Source organism: Heteronotia binoei, chromosome 5, assembly GCF_032191835.1.
Source record: "Heteronotia binoei isolate CCM8104 ecotype False Entrance Well chromosome 5, APGP_CSIRO_Hbin_v1, whole genome shotgun sequence".
NCBI classification, from domain to species: Eukaryota; Metazoa; Chordata; class Lepidosauria; order Squamata; family Gekkonidae; genus Heteronotia; species Heteronotia binoei.
Window position 1 is genome coordinate 118,099,287 of NC_083227.1, and position 20,704 is coordinate 118,119,990.

Consider the following 20,704-nt stretch of genomic DNA (forward strand, 5'->3'; position numbering starts at 1 on the left):
CTCTGTCTACAACACACAGCAATGCTGATGGGTTCATCAGATAAAAAGTTTGTAGCATGTTTGAATCTAGAGAAAGAACATGGCCAATGAATAGCTGGGGGTTTGGGACTCAGTTTAGCTTAATAGGAAATGGCCTGAGGAAGCATTTGCTTGTTTTGATAATCTAATACAGGGGAGTTTGGTACCTACTGTAGGAGTATGTTATTTCCAATATGATCTATTTATTTATTTGTAAATAAAATATTACAAAAACAACATAGTACTCATGCATCCAAATATGCTATAGTACTCATGCATCCAAAAGAAATTAAGGTGGCAACCCTGTATGTACTAAAATAGTAATAAGCTTCATTGAATACAGTGAGACTTATTTTGGAATGCTTGTGCACAGGACTGTACTATAAACCATACAGTGATATTGCTAAATATCTCTCCATTTGAGGAAGTGCAGATCACTATAGAGGTGCCTCTGCCTTTAGAGTATCTTACTTGTTTAAGTGCTCTGCATTATCGCAGGACTTGTTCACTAACCCACTTTAATGTGTTAATCTCTGTAGTACTTTACAGGAGATTTCACAAAATCCCATTTGCTAACAGGCTATGCACTTGTAGTAGGCAGGACGTAGCCTAATTACCTTGATATTACCTCCATATTTATTGAACCCTTGTTGAGAGAGCAAACAGAGAAATCTGATGAGTGTAAAACCCTTTTTCTGTTATCCACTCAACCAAATGGTGACAGAAACTATGGCCAAAGTTTTGTACCATGTTTCTATGAGGAGAGTAATGTATTAGTAGAAATTACCAAGATTGTTTGGATTGTCTTTTCCCTTCATTGTCACTAATATGGTTGTTATGCCAATAAAAGTTATTGTTGTTCTTGTTGTTGACTCTGTCTTTAGCCTTGTTGACACCAGTGACGATTAAAGGAACATGAAGGAGTTTACTCTGTCCTCTAGAAGTATATGCAAACATATGGAGAAAGGCATAATGCCTAGTCTTTGCTTCCATTAGAGGGCATCCTGCCACAATTTCCCCCAAACTTGGAGAGAGTTTGTACAGTTTCTGAACATTATGGTTGGTAAATTGTGCCAATAAATACAATATCAGGATATAAACTCACCTTTTTCTGTAAAGCATTCAACAAAACCTCTTTGCCACCTCTCTTCCTAAAACAATGACAAGTTTCCGTTTCCCCCTCAATTTGTCGTTTTTCTTGCCTCAGATTTGGAATTGTGAGCTCCTCAGGGCACAGGCCAATCTTGAACTGCATAAAGCGCCATCTGCATTAATAGTGCTATATAAATAAGAAACAGTACAAGATATATATCATCTTCAGAGTGTATTTTTACTATCAGCTACACTTCCTTCACCACCATCATCATTTCCAGCAACTGTACTCAGATTCTCCAGTGAGTTTGCCTGTGCAGGGAACCAAAAGCATATTGACTAGGATCCAAAGAGGTTCATACAAGGGGTCTGCAATAGCCTTGTGCATATTAAAAATGTATTTGACAACTGACACCCCCTCCCCTGACCAGAATATATCACAAGCTGCTTTAAAATCTTTCCTAATTTTCAAGAGTAATTTTTGTCAGACATCATGTGGAAGCTGTTGTTCAAGCAAAACAAATGTACATTCCTTTTGAGCTAAAGATTGTTTGAATACCAGTCATGATTGTTTAATAGTTTGTGTTAACCCAACTTTGTTAGCATGCTTATTGGATTAAACTTTGTGTGAACCAAGGTAAAATTAGTTTTGCTGTCTTCCTTCCAGGGATACCAGATACTCCATTTAGCAAAGATAGAGATGGCCATGTCAAGCGACCTATGAATGCATTTATGGTGTGGGCAAGAATTCATAGACCAGCCTTGGCCAAAGCTAACCCTGCTGCCAATAATGCAGAAATAAGTGTCCAACTTGGACTGGAGTGGAACAAACTCACCGAAGAGCAAAAGAAACCTTATTATGATGAAGCTCAGAAGATTAAAGAAAAACATAGAGAAGAATTTCCAGGTATAGAATATTTACTTAAACGTTTCAAAATGAGATTGTTTCAGTGCAACTTTTTTGTGCAATCCTGAAATAGTCTAGAACAGAAGTCCCCAGCATTTTTGAACTTGCAGACACCTTTGGAATTCTGATACAGGTGGTGGGCACAGCCACAAAATGGCTGCTGCAGGATGCAAAACAAACCACACGTCATGGAGTGAGATCATGCATAATTCTAATGGTAACTGCAACACTTCAAGCAGACATTGTGTTTAACACAATTACATAAAACCACTGAGTAAGGTTGTCTGGAGATGTGGGCTGCATTGTCACCAATATGTGGATGACACAATTCTGTCTCACATTCTGGGCTGATTCCAGAGATGCTGTAGAAACCAAACCCTGAACAACCTGGAGGCTGTTCTGGAGTGGATGCAGACTAATAAACTTAAGTTTAATCCCCACAAGATAGAAGTGCTACCGCTGAGCTGAAAGTCTGACCTACGGTTTAAGGCATCACTCATTCTGGATGGAGTTGCACTCCCCTTGAATTGTCTGGGGTGCTCTTGACCCAGGCCTGTTGCTGAATAAGCAGGTGACAGCTGTGACCAGATGTGCCTTTTACCAGATTTGACTGGTTAGCCAACTGAACTGAGAAGATCTGGTCACTGTGGTGCATTACATCAGGATTATATTACTGCAGTGCACTCTGACTGTTCTAGTAGGTCCTAAGGGTCTCATTTTCATACCCCCCCCCTCTGTTAGCTTCTCCAGGCTGGCAATGCTAGCTTCAAGGGAATCAACCATGCACTGAGCACACAACCACAATTTCTTCTCAGTGAGTAGATAATCATCCAAGTGGTACTTCCTGCTAAAAACTTGATAAGCCCCACTCCCTTGCTTTCTACCTTCTTAACTGTTTTTGGTTGTTTAAAGGTGTTTTAGGGTTGAAATGGGCTGCTAGCTCTAAATGTGCAGACTTCTGTAGCAGGAAGGATAGTGCAGTACACCATACTCCCTGTCAGTGTGTGGAGCTCATACTGTATATCCTTTTTCAGGAAACTCAGACTACAGGGGCTCTTTCCTGCTTCTCTTCAACTGCCTATGCTAAATTCTCAAGCTCAGTTCCTCTGTTCCGTTCTTGTTTGAAAGCACTGGATGCAAGGTATAGGATGCATACCTTGAGGAAACGTGTGCCTTCCTACAGAGCCTGACCTCTAATGAACTCTGACTTACAGCTATGAATATACCTCTAATGAACTTTGATTTACAGGTGTGAAGCTGTGGTTCCACTCCCAGACAGTAGGTAGATAATAGCAAAGAAAGAAGCTGTTCCAATAGGAAGACACACTTAGATCTTAGAGGCTTTTCCACATACAGTCTTTATATTTTTAAACTTCTTATTATACTTTATCCGGACCTCCTAAATCTACTGAAAGCAATGGTTTACCTTTCTTTGTTTTACCGTTAAATTTGTTGTCTCACTTTTTATCTGAGTATATATTGATGAATAATAGAAAATAACCTATTTTTCTTACTGAGCCTACATTTTTGTATTAACATAGGTTGGGTTTATCAACCAAGACCTGGTAAGCGGAAGCGGTTCCCCTTGACAGTCTCCACTGTATTCTCCGGCACTACTCAGAATATCATTGCTACGAGTCCAATGTCAGCCTCCACTGTCTTTACTGGAACCTCTCAGAATATCATTACTACAAATCCAACAACCATATACCCTCTCCGATCACCCACTTATTCTGTAGTCATACCCAGCGTACAGAACAGCATTGGACACCCAGTCTGTGAGTTCATTGCAATAGTTTATGTGAGTTCTTTAAATGATAGAAATGAAAAGAATCCACTTTCTCTGTGCATACTAAGAGAATAATTATATATTTAAAGAAACAACCAAATACCAACAACTAAAACATGCCAGCAGATAGATGAAATGATAAAACATGGTCATGGTTTATGATAGCTTAGTTATTTCATTTAAGAATTTAATTCTTTATTATAACATGCAAAATGGCTTCTAAACCATAACACCTCTCAGTACAACATTTGGACATTACTGTTACTAACAAAAGTCCCAGAGCATGCTCTGAGGGCAAAAAATGCCACAATGAATAAATAAATAAATGTTGTTACATCTACAATTGGCTATCTAGTCCTATTCCTGCTGCCTTGAGTTCCAAGAAAAAAAGCTGGCATGTAACGCTTATAAATAAATGAAAGTGCTGTTGAGTTTGACAAGGAGAGAAATGGAGAGTTCTGTTCTTTCTCTCTTCCCATCCATCAATGAGCCCACTGACTTAGGTAGCTCAAGAGAGCAGGGCTGGGCCTGCTTTTCCAGCTCTAACTCTGACTCATCCAAGCCTAAAGGCTCCCATTAAAAAGTATGGAACAGTTTCACACCACTGTCACTGGAATCTGCATTGGATTCTGTATTTCCTCTCTTCTTAAACTGAGACCCTAGTTCTAGGAGAAGTATCAGGAGCTCATTGCCACTCATCCACAACTTCCAGAGCTTCTATTTTCAGCAAGGGCACAAGGGGAATTGCATTCACACATGCATCAGTGAGAGTTATCCCATCACCTTGTAATGAGAAGCAGATTTTCTCTCCTTTTGTGACTGAACTGTTTACACCGTTTCACAGAACTCCTGTGGGTTCTGCTACTTGGTCATACTAGGATGTGAAAAAGGATTGGGCATTTGGTTTCATATATAATACATTCTTGTTATAACTTGGATAGAGGAGAGACCTGCAAATGATGCTAGAGGGAAGTTACCACATGGCCAATAGCAACACTATGCATGGAGTTCAGTGAGCAGAATCTTGGAGGGTGTTTATATTGAGAATACATTAGAAAGGATAAATTAAAGGTCACAGCATTTACTCTTTTTTGTTAATATTGTTGATACATGGAAAAGAATGTTCTGATAGTTATGGATATTGGGTTGGAGTAGGTGGGAACAAGAAAGTAAGGAACAGTTGTTAAGGGGTTGCTGTTGATGTTTACAAAAACAGGAGAACCTTAAGTTCTCTTAGGCTGTGATAATACACACTAAATAATGCACTTTCAATCTGCTTTCAATGCACTTTTCAACTGGATCTTGCTAATTCACACAGTAAAATCCAGTCGGAAAGTGCATTTTTTAGTGTGTGTGATTGCAGCTTTAATTTCTGATATAATTGAGGAACTGTGCTATTATAGGTTCATGGATTTTCCTTTATCTTTTGGTCACAGTATAGTTTGCATAGTATGAGACTTAAAAATAAAGGGGACTTCTCACTCACTCTACTGACCATTTTTCTTTTCCACAGGTGAAGCCCCTTCTACTCTCCAGCTGCCAGCTCCTTCTGCTCAGCATCCAGGCCCCATTACACTGTTCCAGCCCAATGTAGGAAGCACACCACAACTGACTGCCCCAGCTGCAAACTTGCCAATCCGTCCAGTGCTTCAGCCTCAACATTTTGCTGTACCTTCATCCACAGAAACCCACCATGTATCTTCAGGAACAAATTGCTTTGTAAAGAGACCCACCCAAGTTGCAATTGAGAGTGCAAGCAGGAACCCAAATAATACCAACACTGCACACTCAAGATATGGTGTCTCTAATAATCAAGCCCCTAAGGAGTACTCAGGTGTTTCTTCCTGTTCTAGAAATGGACCCATTCCCCAAGCTCCTCCCATCCCCCATCCACACGTCTATCAGCCTCCTCCCATTGGTCATCCAGCCACTCTATTTGGAGCTCCTCCTCGATTTTCATTTCACCATCCATACTTCTTACCTGGACCACATTATTTCCCATCAAGGTAACACAGCTATTCATAGGAGCTCCAGAATGACATATCATATAGTAACTGAGCAACTACTGAAGGATTTGGAGTAACAAGATCTATTGTGAATTTCTGTGACCATTTCCTCACTAGCAATTGCTCCATTGCTGGGTTTCTGCATCCCTGGCTCAAGTGGTCAGTTTTCCACCAGTTGCTGTACAGACACATTTTGACCCACAGCTCTCTCCAATTTCTCTTGCAGCTTCCAGGACTCTAAAAAAAACAAGAGCAGGAAGCCATGAGGGAAATTGGAGGGAGTCATGGATCAAAATGTGTCTGCACAGCAACTGGTGGGGAATTGATAGCTTGAGCCTGGGAAAGCAAAAGCTTGGGGGCAGAGCAACTGCTAATGAGGAATCACTGTGTATTTCCCCACACCCACCTGTAGAGTTGCCTGCTCTGGGTTAGAAAATACCTGTTGATTTGGGAGGTGGGGCCTGGGGAGGGTGGGGTTTGGGAAGGGATCTTAGAAAGAAATATTGACTGTGGGGTGACATAATAGAGGTTTACAAGGTTATATATGGGATAGAGAAGGTAGAGAACTTTTTCACAATACGAGAACTCGTGGGCATTCAATGAAATTGCTGATTAGTCGGGTTAGAACTGATAAAAGGAAGTACTTCTTCACCCAAAGGGTGATTAGCATGTGGAATTCACTGCCACAGGAGGTGGTGGTGGTGGCTACAAGCATAGACAGCTTCAAGAGAGGATTGGATAAGCAGAGGTCCATCAGTGGCTATTAGCCACAGCGTATTGTTGGAAATCTCTGTCTGAGGCAGTGATGCTCTGTATTCTTGTTGCTTGGGGGGGGCACAGTGGGAGGGCTTCTAACCCCACTGGTGGATCTCCTGATGGCACTTGGGTTTTTTGGCCACTGTGTGACACAGAGTGTTGGACTGGATGGGCCATTGGCCTGATCCAACATTGATTCTCTTGTGTTCTTATGAAAAAGGAATAATGTCATAAAGTCCATTCTCCAAAGCAGCCATTTTCTCCTGGGGGACTGATTTTTATCAGCTGGAGAACAATTGTAATAGCAAAAGACCTCCAGTTACCACCTGGAGGTTCACAGCTCTACCTGCCCACTTTCTCCTTTTCTGTACATATTCCATTCCCTTGAAATTGTTCTCATCAGTAGTCTAGTGTCCAAAACTAGACCAGTTTAACACTATGATTTATATATTTTTTCCCTTTTCTTCTCTCTGGTTTGTCTTTGATTGCCTGTCCATCTGACCATATCTGTCTCCTTGGGTAGTTACTCCTCTTCTTTCTTGCTCCTCAGAAGAATCTCAGTGGGCTGTTGTTTGTGAACAACATGGAGATTAACTAGTTTAAGCAGAGATTCACGAAGGAGTGGATCCAGTGGTAGTTTGACTTATCTGGCCAGCTGCGCCCTTTCTTGAGAACAAATGGCCTGACCACTGTCAAACATGTATTAGGGCTGCTATAACATGTACTATATATGAGACCACTTAAGACCACTCACTCAGAAGGTGCAGCTGGCCTAAATTATGGTAATTTAGTTGTTATCTGGGACTGGCCACAGGGAACACACCGTTCATATGTTAAAAGAGTTTAATTGGTTGCCACAGCTTCCAGGCATAATTATAGGTACAGGTTGTTTCTTTTCAAGCCCTAAATGGCCTAAGACCAGAATGCCACATAAAGCACCTTTCCCCCACAAATCTCCCATATGTTTACAGATGCCTGTCCACAAGCAATAACTTTCAGAGCTTTGCTTGGTAGTTTATAAGGAGCAGAATCCTCTTGGCGGTTTCAGGCTGTGGAATTTTTTCCTTAGGAGGCTTTTCAAGCCTCTACTACTTATGTGAAGTTCCAAATGTGTGCGTGGGGGGGAGGGGGGAATGTAAAAATTCAGGGAAGGGGGGACTTTTTCCTAAAGACTTTTATTTCTTCAATTTTCCAAAACAAAAACTGGGAGTTTTTGGAAAGCACTAAAAAAACCCCAATCTCATTTTGAATGAAGCATTTTCTCATTTTGAAGACATTTCTTAAATTTGACTAATTCCAAATATATAGCAAGAAAAAGTCTGAGGGCTTTCTCAATTTTTCCAATGGAAAAAGTGCAACATTATTGTTGTGTCTTGCATATCACTCCCGAAATAACAACACAGAAGACGCTACGGAGGTGACCAGTAGAAGTCCACTGGTCCCTGGATGTAGCTCCACAGATACGCTCCGCCAATCAAGATCTGTGGCAGGAAGTTTAACTGGCCAGGATTGGACCTGGCCAGACTGAGGGTTGTTCCGGGATATGTATATAATCGGGACCCAGCCCGCGTTGCCTTGCGATGTACTCGTTAATAAAGCATGTTGCCTTCAACAAGTCTTGTCACAGTACATTACAGTGGCGACAAAGGTGGGATTCTAGCCAGGTAACTCCCCAAGCAGGACTTCGCTGACCTGGCTGGAGACAAGGAAGGCACGCATTCGAGGGAGACGGAAGCGCCCGCCGCCGCCATGGCTAACCCAAGTGGGATGACGGGCCACCTTGCAGAGTTCGACCCCACCAACCCCGATAGGTGGGAAACGGGTCGACTGCTACCTACGAGCGAACATGATTACAGACGACAGCTGTAAGAGAGACGTGCTCCCGAGTGTCTGCGGGGAGGCCACATTCGAGATCGCAAAGGGTCTCTCAGCCCCTGCAAAGATCACGGAGAGAACGTACGAGGAGATAGACTCCTGACCTGGCACTTCTTGCCCCAGCCTTCCATCATTGCCCGCCGATTCCTCTTCCACAAGAGGGATCAAGGGGCAGAAGAGACAGCCGCTGTCTACCTGGCCACCCTCCGCCAAATCGCAGGGAACTGCAGCTTCGACAAGCTGGATGAAGCCCTGAGGGATCACTTCATCTGGGGCCTCTGAGATGAAAGACTGCAGCAAAAGCTCTTCGCAAAGGAAGAGCTCACCCTCCAACTCGCCTTCAACGAAGCCACTGTGTTCGAGAAAGCAACCAAAGCTTACAACAACCCGCGAGCGGAAGCCATCCACCAGGGGGAGATGGCATCGGGCAACCCAGAGGAGGAGGAGGCAAACCAGCTACGTCGCCAACCAGGAATGGAGCCGAGAGCGCCCACTCGGCCACGAGCGACAGAGAGACCAGCCAACACCAAGTGCGCCAGCTGTGGGGATCCACACAAGTGCTGGGACTGCTCCTACCGCAATGTGGACTGCAAGAACTGCAGAAGAGTGGGCCACATAGCGTGGGCTTGCCGAGCCAAGGCCACCTGCAGATGCCAGTCCACCAGCCATGACTCGACCGATGCCTACTCGACCGCATCGACTAGCCTGCAGGTAATGAACTTGCCCCTCACCACCCCAGATAAGGTCAGGGTGTTGGTCCTAATTGAGGGCGCTCCATGCCTAATGGAGCTGGACTCGGGCTCCTCCATCTCCATAATTTCAGAGGAGTCTCTAAGAAAACTTTGTCCCCGGCTTCCGGTGTGAGTTTCCAACAGAGCTGACGTCCCCTGAATAAGGGGGAAACTTGATCCTTTGTTCAGGGTAGTAAAGAGCCTTATCGGGTTCTCTGCCTGCATTTCTCAGTTAGAGATTTGCCCAGGATGACGCCATAAATACTTGGAGCCGTTGATCTCAGCTAAAGATTGATGCCGGAGGGTATCTTTCTGAGGCTTTGTAGAGCCGGCAAGGAAAAGGAGCGTCGTCAGCATCTACAAAGGATTAAGAGCCATTCAATTGGCTTAAGCATGTTTGGATCTCACTCTCTTTTGGGACTGATAAACATTTGAAAGACCAGGAAGACCGAAGTTTAAAGAACATAGCCGCTAAGGTACTTTGATCATTATCTATCACTCCAGGACATTTCTAAGCTAATCTAAATAACAGTAGAAGGTGGAAAAGCCTGAACAGGAACGAAAGTGAGGGGAGGAGGAGAGACTGTGAAATTTGGGCTCTGTTAAATTAAAGGCATTGATAGAATTTGGGAAAGAAGAAAATTCTTTTGAATACCTGTGGTCAGTGACGTAGGCTTCTGTGTTTTGGCTCTGTACTTGCAATCAACATAACAAGCATTCAAAGACTGCGATATTTGGAGAATGAGAGCTGAGTTTAGTGATCCAGGAAGCAAAAACTGAAGGTGTACTGACAGCCAATGAAACAAGGATTACAAAGACCACGATAGTTGGAGAACGTGAACCAGGAAGTAAAAGCTGAAGGAGAGAAGACTAAGAAGAAGGTCCTTGCTAGGAATTTTTAACCATAGAGAAAGTACATTTTGAAAGAGGGAAAATTGCTAAAAATTGTTAAAAATCAATATCTCAGCCCAGGAAGGTAGGAGAAAGACGAAATTAGTCTTATTTTAAACAGCAAGTTCTAAGCTACTGGACTTGGTGCTGAATTTAGATTTGGAGCCCCCTGAGTCTTTGGGGGGGGGGGTTTATGTCAGAAGGAAGGTTAACTCGTGCAAGATCTCATTCTTTGGACAAAATGCAAAGCCAGGAATACCATGGAAGCCAGGATTATGAAGGCGTGGAGAAGATGATAACAGCTAGTAAAAAAGAGCTTAAGAAAGATATTGGAGATCTTAAAACAGAAGTTGAAGATTTTAAAGATGAACTAGGTATGGTTAAAAACAGGGTCAAGGAGGTTGAAGAGAAAGTTGATATACATGCTTCCACCTTATTAAAACTTCAAGAGAAGGTAACAATCCATGACTGCAGATTAATGGAAACTCAAGTGCGTCTGAGAGGAATACCTGAAGAGGAGGGAACTGATTTAATGGACTATATGGTGAAAATAATTGCTGACTATTTAGAAGAGCCTGAAAAATTTAGAAATATGCTGAAAACTTTGTCCCCGTGGCCAGCCCCAGCTGCGACCGGCGGACTTCATATTGTGGGAGTTCCAAAAAAACCCTGTACAGATTTTGGGTTGGGCCACTGTAAGGGTAGAATTTAAGAACTTTAAGGGCAAGCTGGACATTCTTGTGGTCAAATGCCTGCTCACCACATTACTGGGGCTGGCCTGGTTTCGACTGCTGGGTATTCAAATAGTGGGGGTGCAACAGATACGAATGCACAATTTCGAGCACGTGTGCTGGGAATTCCTGGAAGTGTTTGATGGGTCCCTGGAATGCTACAAGGGGCCTCCCATCAACTTACCCCTCAATCCCAACGTGAGACCGATAAGGCTGAAGGCCAGGCGAGTTCCGTTCGCTCTTAAACCAAAAATAGAAGCGGAGCTGGACTGCCTCACGGCCCAGGGGGTGCTAGAACCGGTATCCTATGCTGCATGGGAAACACCCATAGTCACTCCAGTGAAGCCAAATGGAGACGTGCGCATATGCGCTGATTACAAATGCACAATAAATAAGGCACTTCAGGACAACCCATACCCCGTTCCGGTGGTCAGCCACGTACTGGCAGCCCTAGCAGGCTCTAAGGTTTTTGGGAAACTGGACTTGGCCCAGGCATACCAGCAACTCCCGGTGGATGCCGAGACAGCAGAAGCCCAGACCATTGTGACTCACAAGGGAGCTTTTCGGGTGCAGCAGTTGCAATTTGGGGTTTGTGGCTCCAGGGACTTTCAGAGCATAATGGATTCCCTTCTCAAAGGGATCCCCGGAGTGCAACCATTTTTTGATGACGTTTGATCGCTGCCCCATACGCTGAGGAGTTCAGCAGCCGTCTGCGTGAGGTACTCTGCCGTTTCCAGGTGGCAGGACTTAAACTAAAGCAGGAGAAGTGTTCCCTTGGGGTGTCAAGGGTAGAGTTCTTGGGGTTTGCAGTAGATGCCGCGGGAATCCACCCAACGGCCGACAAGACCAGGGCTATTGTCCACGCCCCGGCCCCCACATGCAAGACGGAGTTACTAAATTTCTTGGGATTATTCAATTTTTATCATTCATTTTTGCCCCACAAAGCGGCCATCGCAGAATCCCTTCATAGGCTCCTCAATAAAAACGCCCCATGAGACTTTGAATTATTGTCTTGCTCCCCCATACAATTTAGTTTAAAGCCCTACTTATTAAGTTAGCAAGGCTGTTACCAAACACACGTCGTCAGGTGCAAACCATCTCCTGATAGAAGACCACCATCTCGAAAGTGTAAGCCGTGGTCCAAAAATCCGAATCTTTGCTGACGACACCATCAATGTAGCCAGTCGTTTATTTGAAGTATTCTTCTTTCTCGTCCTAAGCCATGGCCTTCAACAGGAAGCACTGACGAGAACACAACCTCTGCGCTCAGCTCCTTCACCTTCTTACCCAGAGCTACATAGCATTTTCTAATACGTTCAGGGCTATGATGGGCAGTATCATTCGTTCCCACGTGGATCAACAAGAAAAGATAGTAATCCATGGGCTTGATAAATCTTCCAATCCTTTCTGTCACATGCTGGATGCGTGCACCCAGCAGACAGCAGAGCTCTCGGAATGACAAGTCCAGGCAGCACACTTTCGGGTCCACCCCTCTGAGCAAGGAGTCTCCAGTCACCACCACCTTCCACTTCCTATATTAGGGAGCAGAAGCTCCAGGCTTCTTATCCATAGAATCCTGAGAAACTTTCTTCAAGCTTCGTGGAGGCTGGAGAAGTAGCCCTTGTTCCAATGGTTCAGAATCAGTTACTGTGTGGAGATCCTGGAACCTATTTCTGAGCAGCAGGGGCTCAGAACAATTCCCGAGTTCAATGTGACCAGTCTAGAGCGATGGGAGACCTGGTTGGATCGACTGGAGAACTTTATCCACTACCACGGAGTTGTGGGGGATAAAAAGAGATTGCTATTCCTCAGGTTGTGCGAGTTGAACACCCAGGAGCTAGCCTAGGGGCTAATGGCGCCCACCCTCCTCAAGGATATCTCCTACACGGACATCACCACCGCCCTGATGACCCATTTCGCACCACAGTCGTTAGTCCTGACCTGTCGCTTTGACTTTTCCAAGCACAGGCAGTGGCCCAACAAGTCTGCCATTGACTACATTGCGGCCCTCCACCAGTTGTCACTCCGCTGTGAGTTTCACCAATTGGAGGAAAGACTGAGGGACCGGTTTATTTTTGGACTGCGGGATGAGCCGCTGAGGAGGAAGCTGCTTGGGAAAGATGAGATGGACCTCCCCAAGGTGATCAGAGTGCCTACCGCCTATGAGAAATCGCTAGGAGAGCGCATGGTGGCGAAGGCTCACCAACCCGCCTCATCCTCCTCGGACACAGACGACTCAGGGGGAGATGATGCTCTCAAGCTCCACCACACCACTGCGAAGCACCAGCAGCCACGTGCGACCGGAAATGCACCAACTCGAGAGTGTGCAAATTGCGGAGAAAACCACGAGCGCCACTTTTGCCGATTCCGGGACACCGTCTGCCACCAGTGCTGGAAGACAGGTCACCTCGCAGGGTCTGCTGCTCGAAAATGACACCAACCCGAGAGAGCGCCCCCCCTGTCGGAAGGGTAGAAAAAATGGCTGCCGCCATGAGGTCACTGTCATAGAGGATATCAACGCCATCACCGTGTCGGTCGGACAGGTTCGCGACATCCCCATGCCGTCCCCAGATAAACTCAAAATGACAGTGTTTATTGAGGGTGCCCCCTTTCGGATGGAGGTTGACTCAGGGGCCACACACTCCATCATCTCCGCCCAGACCCTAAAGAAACTTTGCCCCAAAGAGGGATCTAAGCTATACTCATCCCTCGTGCTCATATGAGACTTCCAGAAAAGGGCGATTGGCATCAAAGGGGCCAGGGTAGTCAAGGTGCAATACGGGAAATTTTTGAGAGACCTCCCCTTGCTGGTGGCGGAAGAGGACCTGAGTAGCCTGTTGGGCCAGGCTTGGTTTGCACCCTTGGGGATCTGAGTAGAGGGAATCCATCATGCCCCCGCCAGCATGGATTTCCAGGACATCTGTGGAGAGTTTCTGTCAGTTTTCATTGGGACACTAGGAACATACACAGGTTCCCCCATGTGGTTACAAATAAACCCCAACGTGCTGCCCGTATGGCTAAAGGCCCGGCGGGTACACTTTGCCTTGAAACCCAAGATAGAGGAGGAGCTAGACTGCCTAATGGCACAAGGGGTTCTGGAGCCGGTCGCCAACGCACAATGGGAAACACCAATCGTCACCCCAGTCAAGCCAAATGGGAGTGTCCGCATCTGTGCAGACTACAAATGCACGATCAATAAAGCGCTGCAGGACCACACCTACCTGGTCCCGGTGGTCAGCCATGTGTTAGCATCCATAGCAGGTGCAAAAAATTTTGGGAAGCTGGATCCAGCCCATGCATACCAGCAATTGCCAGTGGACGCCGCCACAGCCGAGGCCCAAACCATAGTCACACATCGGGGCGCTTTCTGGATAAAGCGCCTCCAATTCGGGGTCAGCGTAGCCCCGGGGATTTTTCAGAGCTTAATCTCTCTTAAAAGGGATTCCCAGGGTACAGCCATTCTTTGACGATGTGCTGATCACCACAGCAACAGAAGAGGAATTCGCCTCCGCACCATACTACAGCATTTCAATGAGGCGGGGCTCAAGGTAAAAAGGGAAAAATGTCTGTTGGGGGTCCCTACAATAGACTTTTTGGGGTATACAGTGGATGCGAATGGGATCCACCCATCCAAGGACAAAATCACAGCCATTTGCGACACGCCAGCCCTCACTAACAAAGCCGAATTGCAATCATTCCTTGGCATCCTCAACTTTTACTACACCTTCCTCCCGCACAAGGCGGCGGTAGCAGAACCTTTGCATAGGCTCTTAGACAAAAGACTCCGTGAGTTTGGGGCCATCGGCAAGCCGTCGCCTTCCAGGCTGTTAAAGACCTCCTCACATCCAACAGCTTGCAGGCGCACTTCGACGAGAGGATGCCCATCATTTTGGCCTGTGATGCCTCCCCCTATGGGGTGGGCGCCATCCTGGCCCATGTGTTGCCAGACGGCAGGAAGGTCCCGGTGGCCTATTACTCCAGAACATTGCAGAAACCAGAGCACAACTATGCGCAAATAGACAAGGAGGGACTGGCAATCGTGGCGGGAGTTAAAAAATTCCATGATTACGTATACGGCCGGCCCTTCACCATCCATACGGACCACAAACCCCTACTTGGCCTCTTCGCCCCCGACAAACAAACGCCCCAGATATTGTCACCCAGGGTACTACAGTGGTCCATTTTCTTGGTGGGGTACCAGTATGGTCTTCAGTGGCCAGGGAAAGCCATGGGCCACGTGGATGCCCTCAGCCTCCTGCTGCTGCCATCGGAAGATCCGGATCCGGCCCCAGCACACCAAATCCTGCTGCTAGAGTCCCTCTCGGACCGCCCAGTGCATGCAAAAGACATTGCATGCTGCTTGGCCAAGGACAAAATACTCTCCCAAGTTCTGAACTGGGTGTGGAGGGGATGGCCCATGGGCCAAGTGGGACCGGAGTTTGCGGCGTTCACATCCTGCAGGACAAGCTCTCTGTCCATAAGGGGTGTTTGCTATGGGGGAACGGTGGTGGTGCCCCCGGTTCTGAGACACCGAGTCCTCACGGCGCTGCACGAAACCCACTCGGGGATTGTGCACATGAAGGCACTCCCCCACAGTTATGTGGCCTGGGATGGATGATGCAATTGAGTCTTGGGTTGCTCAATGCCAGCCCTGCCAGGAGACCCAGCCAGTGCCTCCCCGGGCTCCGGTGCAGCACTGGGAATCCACATGAAACCCCTGGTCTTGATTGCACCTAGACTTTGCGGGACCCTTCCAGGGACAAACGTTTTTCTTAATTGTGGACTCATACTCAAAATGGCTGGAGGTGCTCCCGATGGCATCCACCTCCTCCCAGGCTGCCATCGGCACTCTCCACTGGGTGTGCACCATGCATGGCCTCCCGGACACGCTGGTCTCAGATAACGGGATGACCTTCACGTTGCGAGAATTCCAGGGCTTCTGTGCCCGCAACCTCATTAGGCACAGCAGGTCAGCCCCATTCCACCCGGCCACCAATGGCCAGGATGAAAGGATGGTGCGGACGACTAAAGAATCGCTTCGCTGCATCATGCAGGGGGACTGGGAGGGCCGCCTTTCAGAATTCTTACTATTACAGCACAGTATTCCCTCCTCGGCCACGGGCCGCAGCCCCATCGAACTCCTCATGGGCTATCAGGTAGCCACCCTACTAGACCGATTGCACCCAGACAGAGCCCTCGACCTGCAGGAGGTCCCAGAGTAGATCTGGGCACCTTGGGGGCTAGATACGGGGAACCGGGTTATGGCTAAGAACTTTGGGGGGAGAGCCCGCTTGGATTCTGGCAAGGGTTGCCAGGGTGCTGAGGTCTGTAATGTACAAGGTTAAAACAGGAGGGGGGGTCCACCATAAGGAGGCACATCAACCAGCTGAGGTCCCGTGAGAGCTCCAGGGTAGAAGCTGAGAATTATAGTCCTGACAACCAGACCGCCACCTCCACTCCTTCCCCCGACCGATGCAGTGGAGGTAGGGGCCCTGAGCCCCACCCTTCAGGCGGAGCCAGTGGTCACAGAGGCCCGGGAACTGCCAGCTGAGAACTATACAGTGGCAGCCCCTCCACTCACCACCGCTGCAACTGCGTCCGCTCCCCCACCCCCTCCAGGGCTCAGGTGGTCCGCCAGAGAGCATCACAAGCCAGCCTACCTCAATGACATCAGCTAGACTTACGAACTAAGGGGAGGGGGGATATTGTATATGTGCTTAGAATTGTATCTATAAGCTGGAGTTCTTGCCTGACTCTCTGGGGCTTGAAGGACAGAGCTTGGGGAACTCAGGAACAATAGGCAGCAGGATCCAAATCCCGCTGTCCTGCTCCAGTCAAGAGCCCCCGACCGGTTTGAATGGTCCAGTCACAGGCAGCGCGGAAACTTTGGGTGTGTATATATAGAGGGCCCCTTTGTTAGTCTTTCTAGGCAGTGCTGTACCATGCTGTATTCAATAAAAGAGCTATGTTCACTACCACCTTGCCTCATTACTGTATAGAACCCACTATATTATAGCTCCAAACACCTTCTACTGCAGCTGAGCCACTTCAAATGAGAATTAGATAGATTGATTATTTGTATGTATACTATAGATATATACATTTTCATGTGGTTGTTTTTTTTTAAACTGTAAACAATTTTAGCAACAATATTTTATAATAAATCAAGATGGATAACCATGTTAGTCTGTAGCAGTAGAAAAGAGAAAGGATCCAGTAGCACCTGAAAGACTAACAAAATATGTGGTAGGGTATGAGCTTTCTTGTTCACTTCTTCAGACACTATAATGTGTTTAATGATAATACATCATTAAATAGTGCATTGTTTTCAGTCTTGTAAAGTTTAACAATATCTAGATATGCTGATAATCCTATCTTTTATGACTATATAAAAGTTTCTGTCCAAATGAAATACTTCCTTTTGTTTACTACAGAATTTGTTTTCTACCATCAAATCTACATTCACTAGTAAATTTGACTATGTTAAAATAGGCCTTCAATTGATATAATATTTCATTTTTTTTTTATCTTTCTGCAGCACGTGTCCATACAGCCGTCCTCCTTTTGGCTATGGGAACTTCCCCAGCTCCATGCCTGAATGCCTTGGCTTTTATGAAGACCAGTATCAAAAACACGAGGCTATGTTTTCTGCTCTAAACAGAGACTATCCCTTTAGAGAATACCCTGATGAGCACATGCGTAGTGAAGATTCTCGCAGTTGTGAGAGCTTGGAAGGGACATCCTATTACAGCAGCCACAGTCAAACAGAAGAGGAATACTTAAACCCTATGCCTCAACTGGACATCGGGGCCCTTGAGAATGTTTTTACAGCAACCCCATCCACACCCTCGAGTATTCAGCAAGTTAATGTCACGGATAGTGATGATGATGAAGAAGGAAAGGTTTTGAGAGATCTGTAATTTTAAAAACCAAATGGTAATATCCAGCATAATTTTTTAAAACAAAAGATGAAATAAAACATGTTGGTCATATAACAGTGTTTTAGTGAGTGTGGTTAAGAAGCCGTAATAAATCCAGATTAAAACTTTTTATGCCAAATGGGAAATTTTCCTGGGCAGTGTGAGATGTTGTGCTCACAGGAATTGTGTCCGCTTACTTCTGCTTTCAGAGATTGCACTTGCCAGTTCTTGTCTGTATTTTTTATTACATGTGTCTGGTTCCTCACTTGTGCTGGCAGGTGACAGTTCTAATACTGCATTGCCAGATGAATTGTACCAAAATATACATGTATAGATGACACCATTCCCCAGCCCTCTGTTGATCAGTCATAACTGGCATCACTTAAGAAGGGCAGACTTTATTATCCTAAATAGAATCTTTATTATTTGTGTTTCTAGGTAACACAGTGGGATTTTTATCTTGTTTCTTCTGGGTCCCTGTTTAGCAAATGAAGTTATTCTATTTTGGCATTTCCTTTTTGTGTCCTGAATGCATATTCTGTTGCCCTTCAATAGAAAATTTCCCAGATTTTAAAATCTGGCCTTCTTCTGCAAGAGAATTGATATTTTAAAACTCCTACAGTGTTAAATGTTTCTAATCATAAATTAGAGTGAATCTATCTCATATCTAATGTACAGATGAGCTATGATTCTATGCCAGAGTCTAAATAACTCTAATGCATTTTTTTAAAAAGCAGGATGTTTAAGAAGAAACAGGTGTAAGGGAAGAGAAAATGTTGCTAACCTATTTGTTCATGTTACAAAACATTTGTTTTCATCGTTTTCTTTGTTTTGGGGATTTGTAGTACATTTGTTCAATTTTTTACATTAAAATAAAATCACATGAACTATATGTTGTTAGTTTTATATATTGTAATGGAACTGAATTATGGTATCATCCTTTTTGTATATTCACATGAAGAGAACATAAATGAAAATATCTAGTGTTTTCTGTTTAAACATCTCTTTGGAAAGGTGTACTATAAAGAAAGCTTGGCCATATCGCAGATAGACTATTCAAAGGATATGACATCATGCATACTTTCTAATGTATGCACGTTTACTCATAATTCTAACCTGTGCTTTTTTGTAGAAAAAGCCCAACAGAAGTTCATTTGTATATTAGGCCTCATTGTCTGGCCTGGGAGCACATGGGTGCTGCATGGCATGTCGAGCCAGCCCAATCCCTGGCCAGCCCAGGCAGAGCTCTGCCGCTGTGGGCTCTGGCAGGAAAAAAAGCCCTGATTCTAACTGCATTCGGTAGGGCTTACTTCCAAATCAGTATGCAAACAGGCTTGTAACTAGAAGCAGGAACATTCTATCAAACTGTATCTTGTCACTCCTGGCAAGAGTACAGACAACAGGCCATTTTTGTTTTGAAATGTGAACATAAGCATATTATGGACTTGGATCCTGAAAATGTATGCTGGCTCAGACCTTGAACACATGAAGCTGCCTTATACTGAATTAGACCTTTGGTCTATCAAGGTTAGTATTGTCTACCCTGAGTGGCAGAAGCTCCCCAAGCTCTTAGGTAGAAATGTTTCACATCACCCTAGTACCTGAACTTTTTAAGTGGAGATGCCTGCACGAGAATCTGGACCTTTTACATGCAAAGCAGATGGTCTACCCCTGAGCCATGGCTCCTCCTAACAGTTAACTCCTTGGCCCCATGGTACAATGATTGGATTGCCTTGTAATTGTGTTGTTAAACATGCAATTATTTGTAACATTTTAAAATCCTTTTCTGAAGTGTTTGCACTGTAGTTGGCATATAGTCATACGATATATTAAATGATAACAGTCATTATTGGAGGATAAAATCCTGAAAATAATAAAAGAGGAAAATGATATGCTTAAAATGGGTTTCACAATCTATAGTAGTGTTTCGGTATCAACAGTTCATATGTTTTTTCAATAGCCTTGCATTTTCTGTTTGATAACATACCTGCTGCTTAACATATCCAAGGCTGTAATCACACACTAATGCCCTTTTTGGACAGCCTATCCAGTTCTAATAACTGGTTACTAATATTTTTTTCCTGTCATTTCAGACATCCATTTTCATAACCAGCTGCTAACAGAATATGTTTGCCTTTTCAGACAAACTCATTTGTGCCCCATTCAGGAAATGTGCCTGAGCCATTGTTGAAAAAAACTGCCTTACTTCCAGTTTCAAATCCTTCTTCCACCTCTGTATTGCTATGGCGTGCTTTGTGAAATGCTCCTTAGTGCTTCCTGTAATGCCTTTTTAAAAAAAAAGGTTCTAACAGGAGCACTAAGACATGAAACTAATATAGCAATTCAGTGTCATAGCGACACCATAAAACAGCAACCTGGCCTCTCAGTCTCATTTATAATTCCCCCTCCCAAAGCTCCCCCCCCCATTGCTGTTCAGTGATGCAAAGGAGGCGTGGCGATCCACTTTATCCCAAGGCTTTTTGTTTCTGTCTCTCAGGGTGTGTTCATGATGTGCTTTGCAACTGGTGTGCTTTGTGCTTTGCAACTGGATTTTTACTGTGTAAGAAAGGAAATGTGTGCTGCAATTAGGGGGAATTGTAAATGAAGCTGAGAGGCCAGGTTGTTGTTTTATGGTGTCACTGTGGCTCTGAATTGCTATATTAGTTTAGCATCTTAGTGCTCCCATTAGAACCTTCAGAAAACCCACAACCAAACAACAGCCAAGGAGGTTACTGCACATGGAGGAAATAGCGGAGGGAAAGTGGCACTGTGTGAAATGGCCATAACCGTTCAGGGACAGCCCCTTCACAGAAGGAGACCCACTGTGTGAAATGCCCATCCCTATATTGCTTTACTTGGAACCAACCCAGTGACAGATAACATCCAGATAAGTAAGGTAATGGGAAAAGGCTCTAAATAATGCACTTTCAAACTGGGTTTAAATGTGTGAACTGGCAAAATCCATTTGGAAAGTGCATTATTTAGTGT

At 45.1% G+C, this 20,704-nt stretch overlaps 1 protein-coding gene across 1 annotated transcript in view; it reads left to right on the forward strand.

The window, feature by feature from the left end:
• SOX30 (SRY-box transcription factor 30) overlaps positions 1-18,603 on the forward strand; it is a 44,114-nt gene extending 25,511 nt beyond the window's left edge. Inside the window, exons 2-5 of the mRNA XM_060240242.1 lie at positions 1,778-2,017; positions 3,559-3,795; positions 5,320-5,812; positions 17,335-18,603. Of these exons, the coding sequence (XP_060096225.1) occupies positions 1,778-2,017; positions 3,559-3,795; positions 5,320-5,812; positions 17,335-17,716 (1,352 nt within the window). The 3' untranslated portion in view covers positions 17,717-18,603. The remainder of the gene's footprint in view (positions 1-1,777; positions 2,018-3,558; positions 3,796-5,319; positions 5,813-17,334) is intronic.
• The last annotated feature ends 2,101 nt before the right edge of the window (positions 18,604-20,704 follow it).